The 19,799-nt window shown below is 36.4% G+C and overlaps 1 protein-coding gene across 1 annotated transcript; it reads left to right on the forward strand.

The window, feature by feature from the left end:
- The first annotated feature begins 2,685 nt into the window (after positions 1-2,685).
- LOC108716384 (cytochrome P450 2K6) lies at positions 2,686-18,551 on the forward strand. The gene is made up of 10 exons (XM_018262478.2): positions 2,686-2,887; positions 4,509-4,700; positions 7,727-7,889; positions 9,003-9,152; positions 10,523-10,683; positions 13,743-13,919; positions 15,037-15,178; positions 16,327-16,511; positions 17,161-17,302; positions 18,109-18,551. The coding sequence occupies exons 2-10, from the start codon at positions 4,530-4,532 to the stop codon at positions 18,285-18,287; spliced, it is 1,470 nt and encodes a 489-aa protein (XP_018117967.1). The 5' UTR covers positions 2,686-2,887; positions 4,509-4,529; the 3' UTR covers positions 18,288-18,551.
- The last annotated feature ends 1,248 nt before the right edge of the window (positions 18,552-19,799 follow it).

Below are 19,799 nucleotides of genomic sequence, written 5' to 3' on the forward strand. Positions count from 1 at the left end.
TATTTATTTAGAACTACACAGATTGATCTTCAGCCACAATACATAAAAACATTGGCAAAAAAAAAAGAATGAGTTTATATGGGGAGGAAAAAAACCTTGTACAGCTGCCAGAGTTTTGCAACAACCAGCCTCTATAGGAGGCATAGGACTGCCAAATGTTAATATTTACTAGAAAGCATCTATGGTGGACACTGTCATTAACATGCACAGCCCCTTGACTTGTAGACAATGGCTAGATTTGGAAACAGCGGAAACATCAAACGACAGCATCCACCAACTATTATGGATCCCACCACAATATAGACCCAAACGATCAGTCAATGCTGCCCAACACTACAACAGTGATGAAAATTTGGGACAAAGAGCGAACCAAATCAGATGTCAACAAGCCTTTTTCCACCAGAGCACCATTACAAAGCCTCCAATACTTTCTACAATACTTACTTATACAATTTTGGATAGCTAAATGCGTGTACACGATAATGGATCTATACGGAATATGCACAAACTTAACATTCCTGGAACTACAAGATAAATACCAACTTACTGGACAGATACACACATATAAGGATAACACAACTGATCATGAAACATATACTAAATTACAAAACTCGTCCACCACGACCAATCAACTTATTTAAGGGGAGTACCGTAGGATTGCTCCAATAGATTGGACAGAAGCCTCTGAGAAAGTGAGATTCAATTTAAATGTGTCTGGATATTAATTAATGATATAATAAAGCTCGATCGAATCCTCTGAGCTCTTTCTTTGTTGCTCGAAAACGTTTTCCAGCCCACAGAGTTCCGTGACTGCCCCTGCTGGAGATCCGAAGCTTGTTTGAAGCAACCAGGACGTGAAGGGAAGATCGTGGGCAAGTGGAACAGACTGCACTACGAGCGAGAGAACCCGACACCTGGGAGCGTATCTGCCTGTGTGATCAGTGGAATCCCGTGAGTACATTCTTTAGCAGGGAACTGCTCATTAACATCGCAGAACTACACTAAGGGGCGGATTTACTAAGGGTCGAATATCGAGGGTTAATTAACCCTCGATATTCGACTAGGAACTAAAATCGTTCGACTTCGAATATCGAAGTCGAACGATTTAGCGCAAATCCTGCGATCGAACGATCAAAGGATTATTCGTTCGATCGAACGATTAAATCCTTCGAATCGAACAATTCGAAGGATTTTAATACAACGATCGAAGGAATATCCTTCGATCAAAAAATCACAGGCAAGCCTATGGGGACCTTCCCCATAGGCTAACATTGACTTCGGTAGCTTTTAGCTGCCGAACTAGGGGGTCGAAGTTTTTCTTAAAGAGACAGTACTTCGACTATCGAATGGTCGAACGATTTTTATTTCGAATCGTTCGATTCGAAGTCGAAGTAGTAGTCGAAGGTCGAAGTAGCCCATTCGATGGTCGAAGTAGCCCAAAAAACACTTCGAAATTCGAAGTTTTTTTAATTCGAATCCTTCACTCGAGCTTTGTAAATGTGCCCCTAAGTATTCTTTTTTGTGTCTTTGAGGATCGTGGAGGAGTGGGAGAGAAGAGGAGTTAACCGATATTCAAAGACACAACGTGTTTCCCAAAGTGTGGAGAACGGGCTCGATTAAATAACTTTGGTGAAGCTTATCTTATATCTTTGCTCATTTAGGAAGCGCACACTGAATCTATCACCCATATCACCCTTGGTTAAAGGAACAGTAACGGCAAAAAATAAAAGTGTTTTAAAGTAATGAAAATATAATGCAGTGTTGCCCTGCACTGGTAAAACTGCGGTGTTCGCTTAACAAACTCTACTATTGTTTATATAAATAAGCTGCTGTGTAGCAATGGGGGCAGCCATTCAAACGAGAAAAAGCTCAAGTTACACAGCAGATAGCAAATAAGCTCTGTCTGTCTTATGGTGTTATCTGTTATCCATTAGTTAACCTGTGACATATAGCTGTTTTTCAATTTCCGCCATTGCTACACAGCAGCTTGTTTATATGAACTATAGTAGTGTTTCTGAAGCAAACAGATCTTTTTTATCAGTGCAGGGCAACACTAAATGATATTTTCATTACTTTAAAACACTTAGGGGCCGATTCATCAAGCTCGAGTGAAGGATTCAAAGTAAAAAAACTTCGAATTTCGAAGTGTTTTTTGGGCTACTTCGACCATCGAATGGGCTACTTCGACCTTCGACTACAACTACGACTATGAATCGAAGGATTCGAACTAAAAATCGTTCGACTATTCGACCATTCAATAGTCGAAGCACTGCCTCTTTAAAAAAGACTTCGACCCCCTAGTTCGGAAGCTAAAAGCTACCGAAGTCAATGTTAGCCTATGGGGAAGGTCCCCATAGGCTTGCCTAAGTTTTTTTGATCGAAGCATATTCCTTCGATCGTTGGATTAAAATCCTTCGAATCGTTCGATTCGAAGGATTTAATCGTTCGATCGAAGGAATAATCCTTCGATCGTTCGATCGCAGCATTTGCGCTAAATCCTTCGACTTCGATATTCAAAGTCGAAGGATTTTAGTTCCTAGTCGAATATCGAGGGTTAATTAACCCTCGATATTCGACCCTTGATGAATCGGCCCCTTACATTTTTTGGTGTTACTGTCCCTTTAATGCTTAGCAAACTTGTCATATGACCTGTAACTCTTAGCCCAGATTTATTTTCAGGACAACTTGCAGCAAGGTAACAGCAGGTATCCCCGTGTGGGCAGAGCTAACTAATATAAATACCAACACAAGACAGCATTGCCTGTGACACTGGGCAAATAAGACCTTAGAGACAATTTAATTTGCAGAAGAGACTGGAGCAGAGAACAAAACTCTGATTCTACAGCTGCACTTGCTGAACCCACCTTGCACTCCCCTCCTGCTGCAGGTTGGTACTGTGGTTTTGTATTTATAACCAGATTATATTAGTGTTTAGCATTTCTTCACAACACAGTGCACTCTAGTGAAACGAATTGCCATATTCACTTAAACAATATATAGTGAATAAAGTACCCCCTATTGTAAAATATAAGGATATTATAAGTTACCGTGGAGTTTCATGACCATATAAAAACACGAGGCCGAAGGCAGAGTGTTTTTATACAGGTCATGGAACTCCGAGGTAACTTCTAATATCCTTATATTTTACAATAGGGGGTACTTTAATATCCTCATATTTTGTTTGGGGGTACTTTATTTATTATAATACACAAGATTCAGTGAGTATTGACAGCAATGACATCAGATCTCACCGTTTATAACTGATGACATCAGAACTCACCGTTTATAAGGATATAATTTACAAGATATTCATGGCTTTTGTGTATTATAGGAATATATATTGTAAGGTGCACTCAAGTGTGCCCTATACATTAATGCATATCCTTATAAACAGCATATTGTGATGTCAGAATGTATCATTTATAACTTTAAGGGACATGTACACACCGATCCTATTGGCACTGCTCTGAATGTGGGTCAATATTAGTGCGAGTCAAAACTGCATATGGCCAGGGGCATTTAAGGGGATGCTGTTCCCTCAGATCGACAGTAACATGGGCTGCAGGCTATATAGGGAAATATAAGTCTAATATAAACCAATATTTAAAGACAATTAGACATCAGATGATAACTTTTTAAAAGGACAGTAAATGGTTTAGTACAAAAGCTCAAAGCACCATTTTTTTGCCCACAATGCGCCTTTCTCCATCATAATTTTGACCCTGATTCTGGATGCACAAAGATTTGTGTCAGAGAATGAATGGCATCCTAGCAAGTGCAAATTGTACCCAATATGTAGGGGATGGTAGGTAGGCATTCTCCTGCCAGCCACAGAGTCGGACTGGACCAACAAGACACTAGACAAGAACCTGGCGAGCCCTATTGACCCAGGTCTCCATGCAGTGGTACATTGATCACCCAATAATGGCCCAGATTCAATTCAGTGTGAAAAAGTCATCTCATGATTTATCACATGAAAACTCATGGACAAGATTCAAAATTCAGTTCCACATGATTCGAGTTTTCACATGATAAGCCGTGAGATACGTTTTCTGAATTGAATAGTATCTCAAATTGAATCTCGTCCATGACTTTTCACCCATTTCTAATTGAACTTAATCTGGCCTTATATGTTTTATAACTGGGTACACTGGTTTCCTCCCACACTTGAAAACATACAGGTGGGTTCATTGGCTCCAAATAAAACTGATCCCATTGTGTATGAATGTGATAGGGGCCTTAGATTGTAAGCTCCACTGGGGCAGGGACTGATGGGAATCATGTATACTTTCTGTACAGTAGTGTGGAATATTTCCATGCTCTCTCTCTCTCTCTCTCTCTCTCTCTCTCTCTCTCTCTATCATCTGCATATATATATAAAGCATAATAAGGATAAGCTGCTAAGTTTCACTATATCATGAGAAAACGAATTACCTATTTTGTTTTTTTTTATCCTTTCTCATCTTAATTATACTCAACATATTTTGCCTTGTTCCTTTTAATTACAGGTGCAACTTAACTTGATCGCCATGGATCCATTCTCTGTACTTCTGTCTGTTGTCATTTGTGTTTTACTCTTTAAAGTCTTCTATGGTGGGAATGGAGGACCCCAGAATTTCCCCCCTGGACCCAAACCATTACCTCTCATTGGAAATCTGCACATAATGAATATGAGTAAACTTCATCTAACCTTTATGGAGGTAACACCAGGAATCATTTATATGTAGTTTCCCCCTTCCCATTATCTTCTCCCTGTCTTGCCCTGTTTTTGCCGTATTGAAACCATGCATATGCCCATAATAATAATAATAATAATAATAATAACTATAAGCTCATTTATTATTGATAGTGCACATACATGGATGCCCTGTGTTTTCCTCTACTAGTATGCAACCGTATGCAATTGATGAGAGCAGGCCAAATCAGAATGTGTACAGGCAAGTACCCTTCTTTGGATAAAATTGCACTTGAAAACCTAAATGAGCCTTTATTTGCGAAACATATTTATTAAAGAGACAATGTTCATTTAAATCCCAGGGACATCCCCCCAACAATTTAATTCAATAGTTTCAATATCAAGGAAAAGTCACTTTGCTGAAGGTTTATGGCAACAATGTCTCAGAGGGCTAAAAGACAAGCCACTAATGGCAATTTTTATAGCACGATAAAATCAAGTGACCGGTGAATAGCTTCATTGACAAATTATTGTAAGGATAATTAATTTCCATCAATTGGTTTGGACTCTAGTGGACTTGATGTAAAGGGTCCATTAACTTCCTTCCCAACAGTTATAGTCAAGCTGATAGAATTAATACTAAAAAGGAAAAATTTAATTAGACAAAAATGTCAGTTGGGCAAAAGTAATGGAATTTGAGGCTATTTATTCTACAGGATATCATCACTGCAGGCAGGGCACTGTAGTCACAATTTACACTTCCTTGCCCCTAGTGCAAAGATCCTCAGGATAAAAAAGAATGAATAATCAGTGGCTGCTAAGAGCTCAAAATAATACATATTGGCTTGCATTTCAGATTCTTTTCCAAAAGGCAAAATTTAGGGGCCCATTTACTAAGGGTCAAAGTGAATTTTCGAATTCAAAAACTAAGAATTTCAAAGTAATTTTTGAGTACTTCGACCATCGAATAGTCCAAAATTCAATTGAAAAAACATCGACTTCGAAGATCGAAAAAACTACCTTAAAGTGGACCTGTCACCTACACATAAAAAGCTGCATAATAAAAGTCCTTTGCAAATTAAATATGGAACCCCACATTTTTTTTTCATTAGAACATCCATAACTGTTATAAAGGTGTTTAAATATCTAAACTGTCAATCAAATATCACCTGCCTGTGGCATAGAGGAGGGGCAGTCAATTACTTTCACTTTCCATTCAGCACTTCCTACATGTCACTGCTCCCCTCACATTCCCCCTTCCCTCCTCAGGCTCTATAATTGTGTAGGGCAATGCACATGGACATTAGGTCCCCCATTCTGGTGCATACACAAGATTTTGGGGTGATTTAAAATAATAAAAACGTGATTCAAAAAATCCCCTTATAGCGCCTAACGCGTTTCATGCTTACCTAACACTTAGTCATAGGCAATATCATATTGCCTATGACTAAGTGCTAGGTAAGCATGAAACGCGTTAGGCACTATAAGGGGATTTTTTGAATCATGTTTTTATTATGATAATGGAATAAACTAAGATTTTTTACTTCTTAGCATGCTTTGGAAAATTATTTAAGCATACATGGTTGTACCTCTATTTGGCCACTTTAGGTTTCCGGCATGCTACCATAATATTCATTTGATTCTACTCCCTAGCTGACTAATTTAGCTCTCTGAGAAGTTGGGCCAGATTCAATTCTGAAAACTCATGGACAAGATTCACGTAGCAAATCAATTCTGAAAAATGTAAAAAACGCTATCAAAATCTATGGAAAAAAACTGGAACTGCATTTGAAGAAATTTTTTTTCTCATTGAATTGAATCTCGTCCATGAGTTTTCACATGATAAACCATAAGATAACTTTTCTCAATGAATTGAATCTGGCCCATTGTGAGTTGTAACTCTACAACAATTAACTTGTGCCTCTTCTGACTTTACTTATTTTAAGGGTGGGTGATGGAATCAGGTTCAAAGGTTTCAAAGCCAAAGACTCAGATTCCATAAATTAGATTCCATTTATTTCCTTTTTAATGCATACTATTCTCCCAATTCTCTTGAATTTAATATTATTACACCAAAACCATGTTGTATTATTTTATATTTAGGACAAGTCTTGCAAAGCCAACTCAAGGCTAAGGGGCCATTTACTAACAATTGAATTTTGTTTGTTTTTTCCATGATTCTATAAAAAAATTATGGTATGACTATTTTTTTTAAAAGCTCTAAAAATGTATTAAGTGTAAAAACCAGGAGAACCTCTAATACAAATCTTTGCTTGGCAAAAGTTCTCACAGCTCCATAGAAGTCAATGGGAGCAGAGCTGATACTATCGAACCGTTTTGAACCAATTTGGACTTTTAGAGGTTTTTAGATTTTCTTTTCGCTAGGAATTGTCCAAAAGACTCAAATTATTTAGAGGTTTAAGAGATATTCAAATTTTTTTTATTGGATCGCTCAGCGTAATTTTCCGTTTGTAATTTTTTTTATTTCGATCCTTTAATGAATGTTAAATTTATTAAATGACATTCATGGATTTATATAAAGTGAGTTTAGTCTTGGTTTGAAAAACCCCTACAATTTTACCTTTAATAATTAAGCCTCTATGTAACTAGTAGTGATGGGCGAATTTGCGAAACGGTGCCGGCATCTCGTTTTTGACGCCGGCGCCTGTTTTTTTGTCGCCGGCAGTCGTTTTTGACGCCGGTGTCCATTTTTTTCGACGTCAACCAAAATTTTTTTTTGACGCTGGCGAATTTTTTCTGGCAAATTTTCGCGGGCGTTACGCAAATTTATTCGCTGGCAGCGAATCGCGCAAATTTGCCACAAATTTGCGCCTGGTAAATAAATTCGCCCATCACTAGTAACTAGGAAAAAAACAAACACCTCAATAATCTGGACTAAATATCTCCAGTAAGACACAGTTCACTCTCTACTCTCTTACTCACTTTATCTCAATTTCATAAAAGGAAAATATCTCTCTCTATGAGTTACTACAGTTGCAAATAAATAAATATTATTTAGATGACAGTATCACATTAATGCTTCCATTACAGCTGGCTAAGACATACGGCTCCGTATTCAGCGTTCAGCTTGGCATGCAGAAGACTGTTGTGCTTTGTGGCGCCGACACAGTGAGAGACGCTCTTATCAACCACGCCGAGGAGTTTTCAGAGAGAGCCAGAATTCCTGTTTTTGAAGATGTTTCTAAGGGACATGGTAACCTTATTCAAAATAAATCTGTGACAATTGTTTATCATTTGGCTTCAAAATTCTTCATAAAAGGCTCCTCAAATCTATGTATTGGGTTTGGGTTACATGACAGTCCTCATCTTTTCCTATTAACCATGGTGCAAATAGCAGTAAGCAACCAGCAATTATAAACTTACATTAAAGGATGAGTAAACCTTTAAAATAAGTGAATGTAAAATTGATGAGAGTGCTATTCTAAGCCCTTTTGTCATTTACATTCATTATTTATTTGCTTTTGATTCCAAGATATTAAGGGATACATGTGCTGTTAAGATGAATGAATTTTAGTTTCTGACCACCAAGTAGTCAAGGAAGTTGTCAGGAGAAAGAAAGAGGCTGCTCTAATGTTCTGATTAGGAAAGATTTGAAAAAGGTTTCTAATGATTTTCCTAAGCAGAAGAACATCAGAGCAGCCTCTTTCTTTCTCCTGACAAATTCCTTGACTACTTGGTGGTCAGACTGGTCAGAAACTGACCAGCAGGTGGCGTTGTTGGAACAAAATTCATTCATATTAACAGTACATGTATCCTTTAATATCTTGGAATAAAAAGAAAATAAATAACGAATGTCAATTAGAAAAGTGCTTAAAATAGCACTCTCATCAATTTTACATTCACTTATTTTAAAGGTTTACTTATCCTTTAAGCACTAGATATTTCAAATGTATCTAAACTCTTCTAAAATCAAAAAATCTGCTAAAATTGACTAAAGTGGTGGCTCACCTCTAAATTAATCTGTACTATTTTATAGAATGGCTAATTCTTTATAACCAACTTTTCAATTGGACTTCATCTTTTCTTTTTCTAGTTTTTAAATTATTGGCCTTCGTCTTCTGACTCTTTCCAGCTTTCAAATGGGGGTCACTGACCCCATTTAAAAACAAATGCTCTGTAAGGCTCCACATGTATTGTTATTGCTACTTTTTATTTCTCATCTTTCTATTCAGACCCTCTCTTATTCATATTCCAGTCTTAACTCAAAGGTGAACAACCCCTTTAACGTTTTATTGGACTAAAGCTAGTGCAGTGAAATTTGTACTACAGTTTTACTAGAGCATTTAGAGTCTTTCTTTCTTCTCAGGTATTGTTTTTGCTCATGGAGAGAACTGGAAAGTGATGAAAAGGTTCACTCTTTCTGCACTAAGAGACTTTGGGACAGGGAGGACGACATTAGAAGACAAGATCTGTGAAGAAAGTGATTGTCTAGTGGAAACGTTTAAGTCCTTTAATGGTAAGGCGAAGTGTATATATATATATATATATATATATGTGTGTGTGTGGTTGGTGATATACAGTAGATTATTTACATTTAAAATATGTTCATACTATACTGTACTATACTGTACTGTACTATACACTGTCCATTGACCAATAAAAAGAATAGTTAAGAGAGCGGCAAATACAGGCATTTGTAATAAGATATCAAACATTCCTGATGTTCTAATTTGCTTTGGTGGACACTTACTGACCCCGAGGCATAAAGCCTGTTATCCATAATAACCCAAATTTCTTCTCATTAAAGGCAAGCCATACAATTGCATTTAGTACAGGTATGGGACCTGTTATCCAGAATGCTCCAGAACTGGGGTTTTCCAGTAAGGGATCTTTCCATAATTTGGGGTTTTTATACCCTATGGGGGTTATTTATCAAGGTCCGAATTTATCTCAATATCGGCTGCTACAAACTACGATCTAACTCGCCCTGGTTTTTAGTGCTTATTTATTATTACATTTTCCCGAAAATTATCTTTGCGGGAAAAGCTCAGATTTTCACGATTTTTTCATGAATTTTCCCCGAAATTTCAGAATTTTCACCCAAAAGCTCTGAAAACATAGTGAAATTGCCCGAACCCCTCGACAAAACCAAAAACCAATGGGACTGTTCCCATTGACTTTTATGCAACCTCGACAGGTTTGAGATGCCATGTTTTTATATTCTGGCTTTTTAGCTTTTTTTTTTAAATGAGGATTTAATGATTTTTTTTTTTAAAAGTCAGATTTTATAAAAAAAATCACGAATTTTTCGGATCTCGGGGAATTTTGGGTATTCGGAGTCTACTAGAAAATCATATAAACATTAAATAAGCCCAATATGCTGTTTTATTATTACAGGGAAAAATTTTGGATAAAATGGAGTCTGAGAGATGGCCTTGCCGTTATTTGGAGCTTTCCGGATAACAGGTCCCATAACTGTATATTTAGTAGGATTTATGTTGGTTTTGCTCAAATGTATATACTTGTATTTCTCAATGTTAAATCTCCTTTACCAGTTTCATGTACAGTCCCCCAATTTATTTGTATCACATCAAATCTATGTCTACTTCCATGGTCCAGATTTCTGCCCATCGTTTTGTAAAAGAAATCGAAATGTGTTCCAATATCTTAACCCTTACTAGCCTTCAAAACATTTTACTACCATAAATGGAGAAACGGATCCTTTTTTGAATAATGGCACCTCACCAAAGTTGATCAAAGTAGTCTAGTAACTGATTAAGTAGTCTAGTAACCGGGATAAAAAGGGCCATGGTTGGGATTTTGTTTATAGTCTTTTGGAGGATATCCTGAGAATATACAGTTAGTCTTCTTTTTTCTTTCCCTTAGGAAAGCCATTTGATAACACCTTGATATTGAATTCTGCTGTAGCCAACATCATTGTGACCATACTCCTTGGTGATCGATTTGAATATAAGGATCCGACAATGCTGAACCTTATAAAAGCAGTGAATCAAAATATGAGGATTGGTGGTGGCTTTATGGCTAGGGTAAGCTATTTTATTATATACACTTTGTTTTTGGTCCCATGTATAGTGCTATTCAACTTGTTTATTAATGTCCTGGAGGTGGGCATTGAAAGTACTGTTTCTATTTTGCAGATGATACTAAATTGTGCAGAACTATAGGTTCCATGCAGGATGCTGCCACTTTGCACAGTGATTTGTCTAAACTGGAAAACTGGGCAGCAAACTGGAAAATGAGGTTCAATGTTGATAAATGCAGGTTATGCACTTTGGCAAAAATAATATAAATGCAAGTTATACACTAAATGGCAGTGTGTTGGGAGTTTCCTTAAATGAGAAGGATCTTGGGGTCTTTGTAGATAACAAGTTGTCTAATTCTGGGCAGTGTCATTCTGTGGCTACTAAAGCAAATAAAGTTCTGTCTTGTATAAAAAATGGCATTAACTTAAGGGATGAAAACATAATTATGTCTCTTTATAGGTCCCTGGTGAGGCCTCATCTGGAGTATGGGGGGCAGTTTTGGACTCCAGCCCTTAAGAGGGATATAAATGAGCTGGAGAGAGTGCAGAGACTAAGTGCAACTAAACTGATTAGAGGGAGGGAAGAGTTAGATTATGAGGGGAGACTGTCAAGGTTGGGGTTGTTTTCTCTGGAAAAAAGGCGCTTGCGAGGGGACATGATTACACTTTACAAGTACATTAGAGGACATTATAGACAAATAGCAGGGGACCTTTTTACCCATAAAGTGGATCACCGTACCAGAGGCCTCCCCTTTAGACTAGAAGAAAAGAACTTTCATTTGAAGCAACGTAGAGGGTTCTTCACAGTCAGGACAGTGAGGTTGTGGAATGCACTGCCGGGTGATGTTGTGATGCTGATTCAGTTAATGACTATAAGAGGGACTTGGATGATTTTTTGGACAGACATAATATCAAAGGCTATTGTGATACTAAACTCTATAGTTAGTATAGATATGGGTATATAGAATTTATGTGAAAGTAGGGAGGGGTGTGTGTATGGGGCTGGGTTTTCATTTGGAGGGGTTGAACTTGATGGACTTTGTCTTTTTTTCAACCCAATTTAACTATGTAACTATTCAATGGAAATATTGTCAAAGTAGTCAAATGTTACTGAAACTTCATTATTTCATAATCATTACTTATGAAACAGTAATTCTTTCATCAGTTTTTGCCATAAAGAAGTTCTTTATTATTTCGATCTCAGTGATATTTTCTTGCAGCAATAATTGCGAATTTGTGTTTCAGAAACTTGAATTTTCGAGATTCATTATGTGAGAAAAACTCAAACTCGGTTACAGACTTTCACCATTTGAATGTACAATGGGAGTTGTGTTGTGATGAAATCAGTCACTCATTGAAAATGATGAGTAGATTACAATTCCTGGGTTAACCGAATTAAGTCAATCCCATTTTTTCTTTGACTGCTAACATATTTATAAAAAAAAAAATTAAATCTGAAATTCTTGATCAAATTAATTGAAAAAAAGAAGCACATTTCATTACAGTTAAAGGATTTCTTATCTAATGCTTGGAACCTTGGGAACCAGTTTATTCACGTAATATGGATCACCATACTTTATAGGGCTGATTTACTAACAATCAAATTTCTGTTTTTTCCAAGAATCTCCAAAATGTTTTGGTTTTTCTATATTTCTTAAAAGCTCTAAAAATGTGAGATTTATTATGTGTAAAAAACACAGAAATCACTGATACAAAAATTCACCAGATCAAAGTTGTTGAGGTCCTATAGAAGTCAATGGGAGCTATTGGACTGTTTGGATTTTTAGAGGTTTTTGGATTTTTTTCACTAGTAATTGTTCAAAGAACTAAAATTTTTAGATGTTTTCAAGGTATTTGGAATTCACCAGATCAAAGTTGTTGAGGTCCTATAGAAGTCAATGGGAGCTATTGGACTGTTTGGATTTTTAGAGGTTTTTGGATTTTTTTCACTAGTAATTGTTCAAAGAACTAAAATTTTTAGATGTTTTCAAGGTATTTGGAATTCACCAGATCAAAGTTGTTGAGGTCCTATAGAAGTCAATGGGAGCTATCGGACTGTTTGGATTTTTAGAGGTTTTTGGATTTTTTTCACTAGTAATTGTTCAAAGAACTAAAATATTTAGATGTTTTCAAGGTATTTGGATTTTTTTTACAAATGTGTTTTTTTTTCAGATCGTTTAAAAAACTTTTAAACCATAAATTTACCTAATGGGATTGTTTTGCCACTAATATGGATTTATATTTTATTATTACAGAGAATTACTTGCTTAAAAGGGAATCTATGGGAGATGGCCTAGTTAATGGCTGTAATTTGGAGCTTTCTAGATAACGGGTTTCTGGATTATCGATCCCATATCTGTAGTCCATTAATTTTAAATAGTGCAACTTTTTTTTAAAATAATAATAACATACCTTAACTGCAAATTTTAGCAGCCCAATGTTTTCATTTGGATTTCAAGTTTTTTTTTTCAATTGGTAAATCTTGAAAATGTGAGTGAAAATATATGAATTCTAGATTTTTTTGGTTTTGGCACACTTTTCTCAAACTGCAGCAAAAATGTAAACCGGATTTTAATAAATTTTCTACAATATTTGGCTACGTATGCTAGGGGTTATACTGTAACACTTTCTTCACGTTGGCTTGTTAGCGCTTTAGGCTTTAGCCTTACGATATCGTGACACTCGTTTGACAGTAGCCATACTACTGCTTGACTGTCTTTTACTGGATCTTTTACCAGTGTCCAGACTCTGGGTTTATATACCAATTCCCATTAGGATAGGCAAGCAATCAATTATGACTCTCCTTTCCTATCGGAAGTAACCCCGCGAGTGCACACTAGGTAGGAATTCCTATAGCAGTAAAATCCTACAACTCTGAGCTTCACTGTTTAGTAAAATGATAGAAAGGAGAGGCAATTTCAAGTGTTCTTTAATTCTTTTTTTATTCTCAATTCATATAGTGTGGGTGACAGTTTAAAATATTTTACAACTTGTTTTTGTATGCTTTTTTTTATGAAAATGAAAATATTTGTAATCACATTTCTATTCTATTATCTCTTCAAGCTGTATAACATATATCCAAATATTATGAGATGGATCCCCGGCAGTCACAAAACTGTTTCTAAAAACATAGCAAAAATATACAAGTTTCTTAATGAGACATTTACTGATCACAGAAAGCAACTGGATGTAAATGACCAGAGGGATCTCATTGACGCATTCCTTGTCAAGCAACAAGAGGTAATTGTAAATTCACAGTTTAACATAGAATATGCAGGTTTATTCTTTATTCCACTCTCCAGCTGGTCCTGTGTGTCTCCAGTGATCGAGGTCAGACTGGAGGGTGCAGGGCCCACCAGCATTTCCGCTCCAGGGGCCTCCACACCCCCAAGGGGTCCCCACCATGCCCCCCACACCCCCTATAGGGGCCCCCGTTAACTGCGGCCTGGTGGGGGCACTGGCAGGAATCGGTCCAGTCCGACCCTGCCAGTGATCCCTGGGTTCGGGTTGTATGTCCGGAAAGTCATTAAAGTTCTAAAAAACGCTGGTGTTTTTTCATGTTTTACAGCCCAACCATTTGAGGGACATGCTACATTTGTTTTAGGGTGGGATCATGTCTAGGGCATTAAAGGATCTCTTTTGTATTTATTTAGCTTGGAAATTTGTAATAATAAGTTGCCACTTCAAGCATTTGCACCAACATCTCTAATAAAGACGTCTATACAACCTATATGTACCAGCCCTATTCAAATTATCATCATCATCATCATCATCATTTATTTATATAGCATATAGCAAATTGACCTAAGCATCAGTGTACTAACAACGTTTCACTAGACAGAAATGAATGCTATCAAAAGTTTGCTGTGAAATGCTCAGCGCTGATGAATTTACGATAGTGAAAATTTGCCAACTGGTTGGCTACATAGACAAAACTTCGCATTTTATTGAATGTTGTAGTGGTAACGAATTTACGCCTGGATAAGTGGCGTGAATTGTGGCGGATCCTTCGCTGGTGAAAGTTTGCCCTTTAGTGAAATTGCCCCATTATCTTAATTTTATTTTAGTAATCTACCATACAATGGTGATGCTGGGGGATCTGATGGGCAGGCCTGGAGCAGACTGGAGTAGGACACTATGATTCTATTAACATCTCAAGCAGAAACAACTTTTTGACAAAGCTTAATGATATAAGTTTGAGTTGGAAAATGAGGGTTCACTGATGAGAAATCCCTTATGTATTATTCAATCCTAGTCAGTAGAGACATGCAGAGCCCCCTGTGTGCCTGACGTTTGCATACCTTGTGCCTTTTTATTCTGTAATGCAGACAATATTCATTTGGTTCTGCAATTTCAGGAGAAACTTTCTTCTAAAAAGTTTTTTCACAACCAAAATCTGACAGTCCTTGTAACCAATTTATTTGCCGCTGGAATGGAGACGACTTCAACCACTCTTAGATGGGGCCTCCTGTTAATGATGAAATATCCAGAAATCCAGAGTAAGTGTCCAATTTGCTCTGTATTTATCTTTGTTTACTTTCCATTCACTGGTGGAGCTCAAGAGGTTGAGGAATGTGTCCCTTTTGTTGACACAAGGCTGCAATTTGTCTGTATAATATAAAGTAAACGATTACCATAAGAACATGTTTGATCACAAAGAGAGTGTTAGGACACATTAAATCAGTATCTTTATTGCTCTTCTGAAACTGTTGTGTAGGCTGACATTTTCTCTTTGCCTCCTTGGGTATGTGTAAGAGTAAAGTTCATGTTCCCACCCTTACAATTATTAATATTATGGTTTTAAGGAGATGATGGAGAAGAATACCCTTCCAGGATCATTAGTGATGCCTTGGGCAGTACAATATTAATTGCCCATTATGATCATTGTGATCTCAGCCGATCATTTCCTGGTTTTGAGTGAGAGTCAGGTGGTTTGGTGAAATGGTGGTACTGTCGATATCTACTGGAGAAATAAAAAAAAAAATCATTTCGGTTTTTCCTTTAGTTTTTATGCAGCTGTTCCTGTCTCAGCTTGCTGAGGCTGCCATTGTTTATCAGGCTGACTATAACTTTCCCTGTATCATCCCCAATTGCTTACATTGAGTTAGTAGGAAACGAGAAAGGAGAAGTGGGTTTAGGACCCTGGAGGCATGTTTTGACTATAGGCTGCAGTTGGCGCAACACAGTGCAAATTGACATACCTTTTACCATTTTAGTGAAGTCTTTAGCTATGCATTATGTTGCCTAGTATGAAGCCATTTAAGAGATTCTATAATCTTTTTTCATTATATTTGTTCTTACACTGAACAATAGAACTGACCAGGGAAGATTCTAATAATAAGAACTGCTAATATCATACAATGTAAAAATTAAATAAATAAATATATATATATATATATATATATATATATATATATATATATATATACACACACACATATATATATAATATATATATATATATATATATATATATTTATTTATTTTTTTACATTTTATGATATTAGCAGTTCTTATTAGCAAAATTTCAAAATATGCTCATTTACAATTAGGCTATATACCTCCTTTAAGTATAAGAAGCTCTTTTTATTATGGCAACAGAAACCTATTAATGCTTGCTTTACCACTAAATTTCTATTTGCTCTAGAAAAAATCCAAAAAGAAATTGAACAAGTGATTGGATCAGCACAACCTCGTCTCGAGCACCGGAAACAAATGCCGTATACTGATGCCGTTATTCATGAGATTCAGAGATTCGCAAACATCGCACCTTTGAGCGTTCCCCATGAGACAAGTCAGGATGTCACATTCAGGGGCTATTTTATTCCAAAGGTACGTAGTATAGTTGCTCTATAATTGCTATTTCAGCTTTGTAGATTTAAATGTGATCCTTAATTAAAGTTGGGTGACTCCCAAAGTCACATACCTCATTTTTTGCCTTTATTCTGTATTACTTCACACACAAGAGAAAGAGCTTAATGTCCCCCTGACTGATTGTTTGGTGATACACAGTAAAAGCTTCTCCCACCAAGTAAACTACTGTTGGAGTAGGTCTCATTGAACAGGTGCTGTATCCTGAAGATCCAGTTAGAGAACTAATAAATCATAAACAGTTTATGGGAGACCAGGCTAGGGCTCTAAAAAAACAACAATTGGAAGAGCATTCAGTTAGCTCATTACACTTTATATATATAGACTAATAGAACAAAAGCATGAAATGCGTTAGCCTGAGATAATTGTTTTTATGATAATCTCTTATCAGTCCTCACAAAATATTTCTGTAGGATTCATACAATATTTTAATTTCCAATTCATTTCCTTTTCCAAGACCTCTAATCATTTCACACATTTTTAGGGAATCCAAGTTATTCAGCTGCTGGAAGTGGACCTTGTGCTTCCTCTATAGTTACACCAGTTTATCTGCTAATCCTTTGTCTTTTTTTCTATCTAATGGCTTCATCTTATTTCATAAATATTTTAGGGGACCCATGTGATCCCACTGCTAACATCTGTTCTGCAAGATAAAGCTTATTTCAAAAAACCAGAAGAATTTTTCCCGGAACATTTCCTTGACTCAGAAGGGAAATTTGTAAAAAATGAGGCCTTCCTTCCCTTCTCAGCAGGTACTGTCACTCAATATCTAAAAATATACTAAAATGCAGCTCTATATCTACTTAGTTATAGATCGAAATATAATAATATAATAAAAATAAAGGTATGGGAATGTTGGGGCCTGGGGTTTTCTGGATAAACATTAAACAAACACAATAAACTACTTTTGCCTCTAATAAGGATCAGTTATAACTTAGTTGGGATCTAGTACAAGCTACTGTTTTATTATTACACAGAAAAAGGAAATCATTTTTAAAAATGTTGATTATTTGGTTAAAATGGAGCCTATGAGAGATGACGTTTCTGTTATCCAGAACTTTCTGGATAAAGGGGTTTTCAGATAAAGGATTCCATACCTGTATCAATTAAAGGCCATTCTAGTATATATTTTTTCACTGTCTAACAGAAAAATTTGTAGGATAGAATTGTAAGAAGGTATTAGAGATACAGAATCAGCAATCAACAATGTGCAAGATATAATGATGATAATTATCATCAGAATGACTTAGAATAAGGGGGAAATTTTGGGTTAGAGAACATGTCGGATATAATTGGTATAAATTGGGAGCCTGAATAATAAGAATCCATATATAGAATTTTGAAAAGAGTGCAGTGTGCAATAGAAGTATGCCTGCATAGGAGAGAATTGTTAGAATCAACAGATATGGGATGGGATATATATATATATATATGGGATAGAATGATGAATCTGGGGTGAATCTATGCAAGCCAATGAGTTATAATAGCTTGAAAAACCAGTTACATCAAAACCTTATTTCTACTGTTGTTAATATGAACTTGTTGCCTTTCCACTTAGGCCGAAGAAGTTGTGTTGGAGAGACGTTGGCCAAAATGGAACTCTTCTTGTTATTCACAAAGTTACTGCAGAACTTCACATTCCAGGCACCTCCTGGAGTTGAGGTTGACCTGACTACTGGAGTGGCCTTGACATCCATCCCTCTGGAACATGAGATTTGTGCTTTGCCTCGCAACTAGTACATGTTCATAATAATTATAAAATGAAGTTGCTATGTTAAAAAAGGGACATGGACATTTCAAATAAAGCAACATTACAGGGTTCAACAAGCTTGTTCCTTGTTCTTGTGCTTGCACCAACCATATTGAAAAAAATAAAGCACTTTTTTTTATTTTCGAGATGTTAATTAACAATTTTCTCTGTTTCATATCTGTAAATATTTCCTGAAAATATAGCCAACAAATGACCAATATTTCATGGAATAAAAAAAATTTCAAATGAAACATTTCATATTGGCACTGGAGAGTTTTTTTTTTTTTTATCTTTGTACAGTAAGTCATAGGCTTTTGCAATTGGGACAAGTAGAATCTTAGAAAAACAAAATTAAACCTTGTGAATTTAGATGGGCTATATGAACCAGCAGAAATAGCTACTGTAAACATACTCTATTATATGTTGTCTAATAGAGATGCAAATCCTTATGCTGCTTTAATCTTTTTAACTAGCAGGGAACAACCTCAAAGTCCTATTGTTGAATATTGGCCAAAATGTATTGTACTTTACATGCACCTATTTGTTAATTGGCATGCAGTGGTTGGTGTACTTTTTTGGTTCAAGCCCCCATTGGAGAACCAACTTTTGTTTAGGGACCCTTAGCTCATTAACAGGTTATACTGTAGATGCAGAAAAATATTGCTGTATCAGCCATTCATCAAGAATATATTGAAAAGGAAATTAGACACAATATTATCATAATTAGTCTTTGTTGAGCTTTCAGTGTTATCTAGAAGGTATCCATTTGACTTGGTGGGGTGGAATAATGGCGTGGTGGGGGAGGTGACATAAGGGGCAGAGCTAATGTATGATGTGGCGATCGGCAATTGGCTGTGTCAATCTCAGGAAATCCTAATTTGGAAAATGGGGCAGGCAGGTCCAGGTTTTGACCTGGACAACCCTTCAAAAAAAATGGCTTTCTAAGTCAAAACCAGACAGATGGCAACCCTAATTTGACTGCTCAAGGCCCCACTAGGGGGACTAGCCCCAAACTAAGGAACAACTGTTCTAGACTGTCCAGATTTTTGGCAGATGCTAAACAAAGAACAGTAGTTTGCACATAATTCTATCACTAAATCATTTTGAAAGCAGCTAGTAAGTTGCAGGTAAAACTTGAGCATAGGACTGGCCAGATATGGCATGACTTTGACGTAATTGGCAGCTTAAATATATTGCAATATATGGACAAACAATCCCTGTTTTGGGTAAGGCATTATTAAGTAGCAGTATGCACAACATGTCTATGTCTTAAATATATTGATAATGGGTTGAGTGCAGAGGATTCTTGTTTTTGTCTAAATGTTCCATAGTAACCACTATTGCAATTATTTTTGTAGTAGCCATTGAAATCAGCAGAAAATGTTTTTTTATTAATTCTATTATAGAATAGAATTACTGAAGGGCCACCATCATAGAAGGAGACTGAGGAGGAGACTATTGTCCTGGGCCAGTCAAAGTCTAATCTGAAGGAAACCTGG

Source organism: Xenopus laevis, chromosome 5L (assembly GCF_017654675.1).
Source record: "Xenopus laevis strain J_2021 chromosome 5L, Xenopus_laevis_v10.1, whole genome shotgun sequence".
Taxonomy (NCBI): domain Eukaryota; kingdom Metazoa; phylum Chordata; class Amphibia; order Anura; family Pipidae; genus Xenopus; species Xenopus laevis.

Coding starts and splice junctions, on each gene's coding strand:
- LOC108716384 (XM_018262478.2), top strand. CDS start 4,530: ATGGATCCATTCTCTGTACTTCTGTCTGTTGTCATTTGTGTTTTACTC. Junction 7,890..9,002: donor AGATGTTTCTAAGGGACATG/GTAACCTTATTC, acceptor CTTTCTTCTCAG/GTATTGTTTTTGCTCATGGA. Junction 10,684..13,742: donor GTGGTGGCTTTATGGCTAGG/GTAAGCTATTTT, acceptor TATCTCTTCAAG/CTGTATAACATATATCCAAA.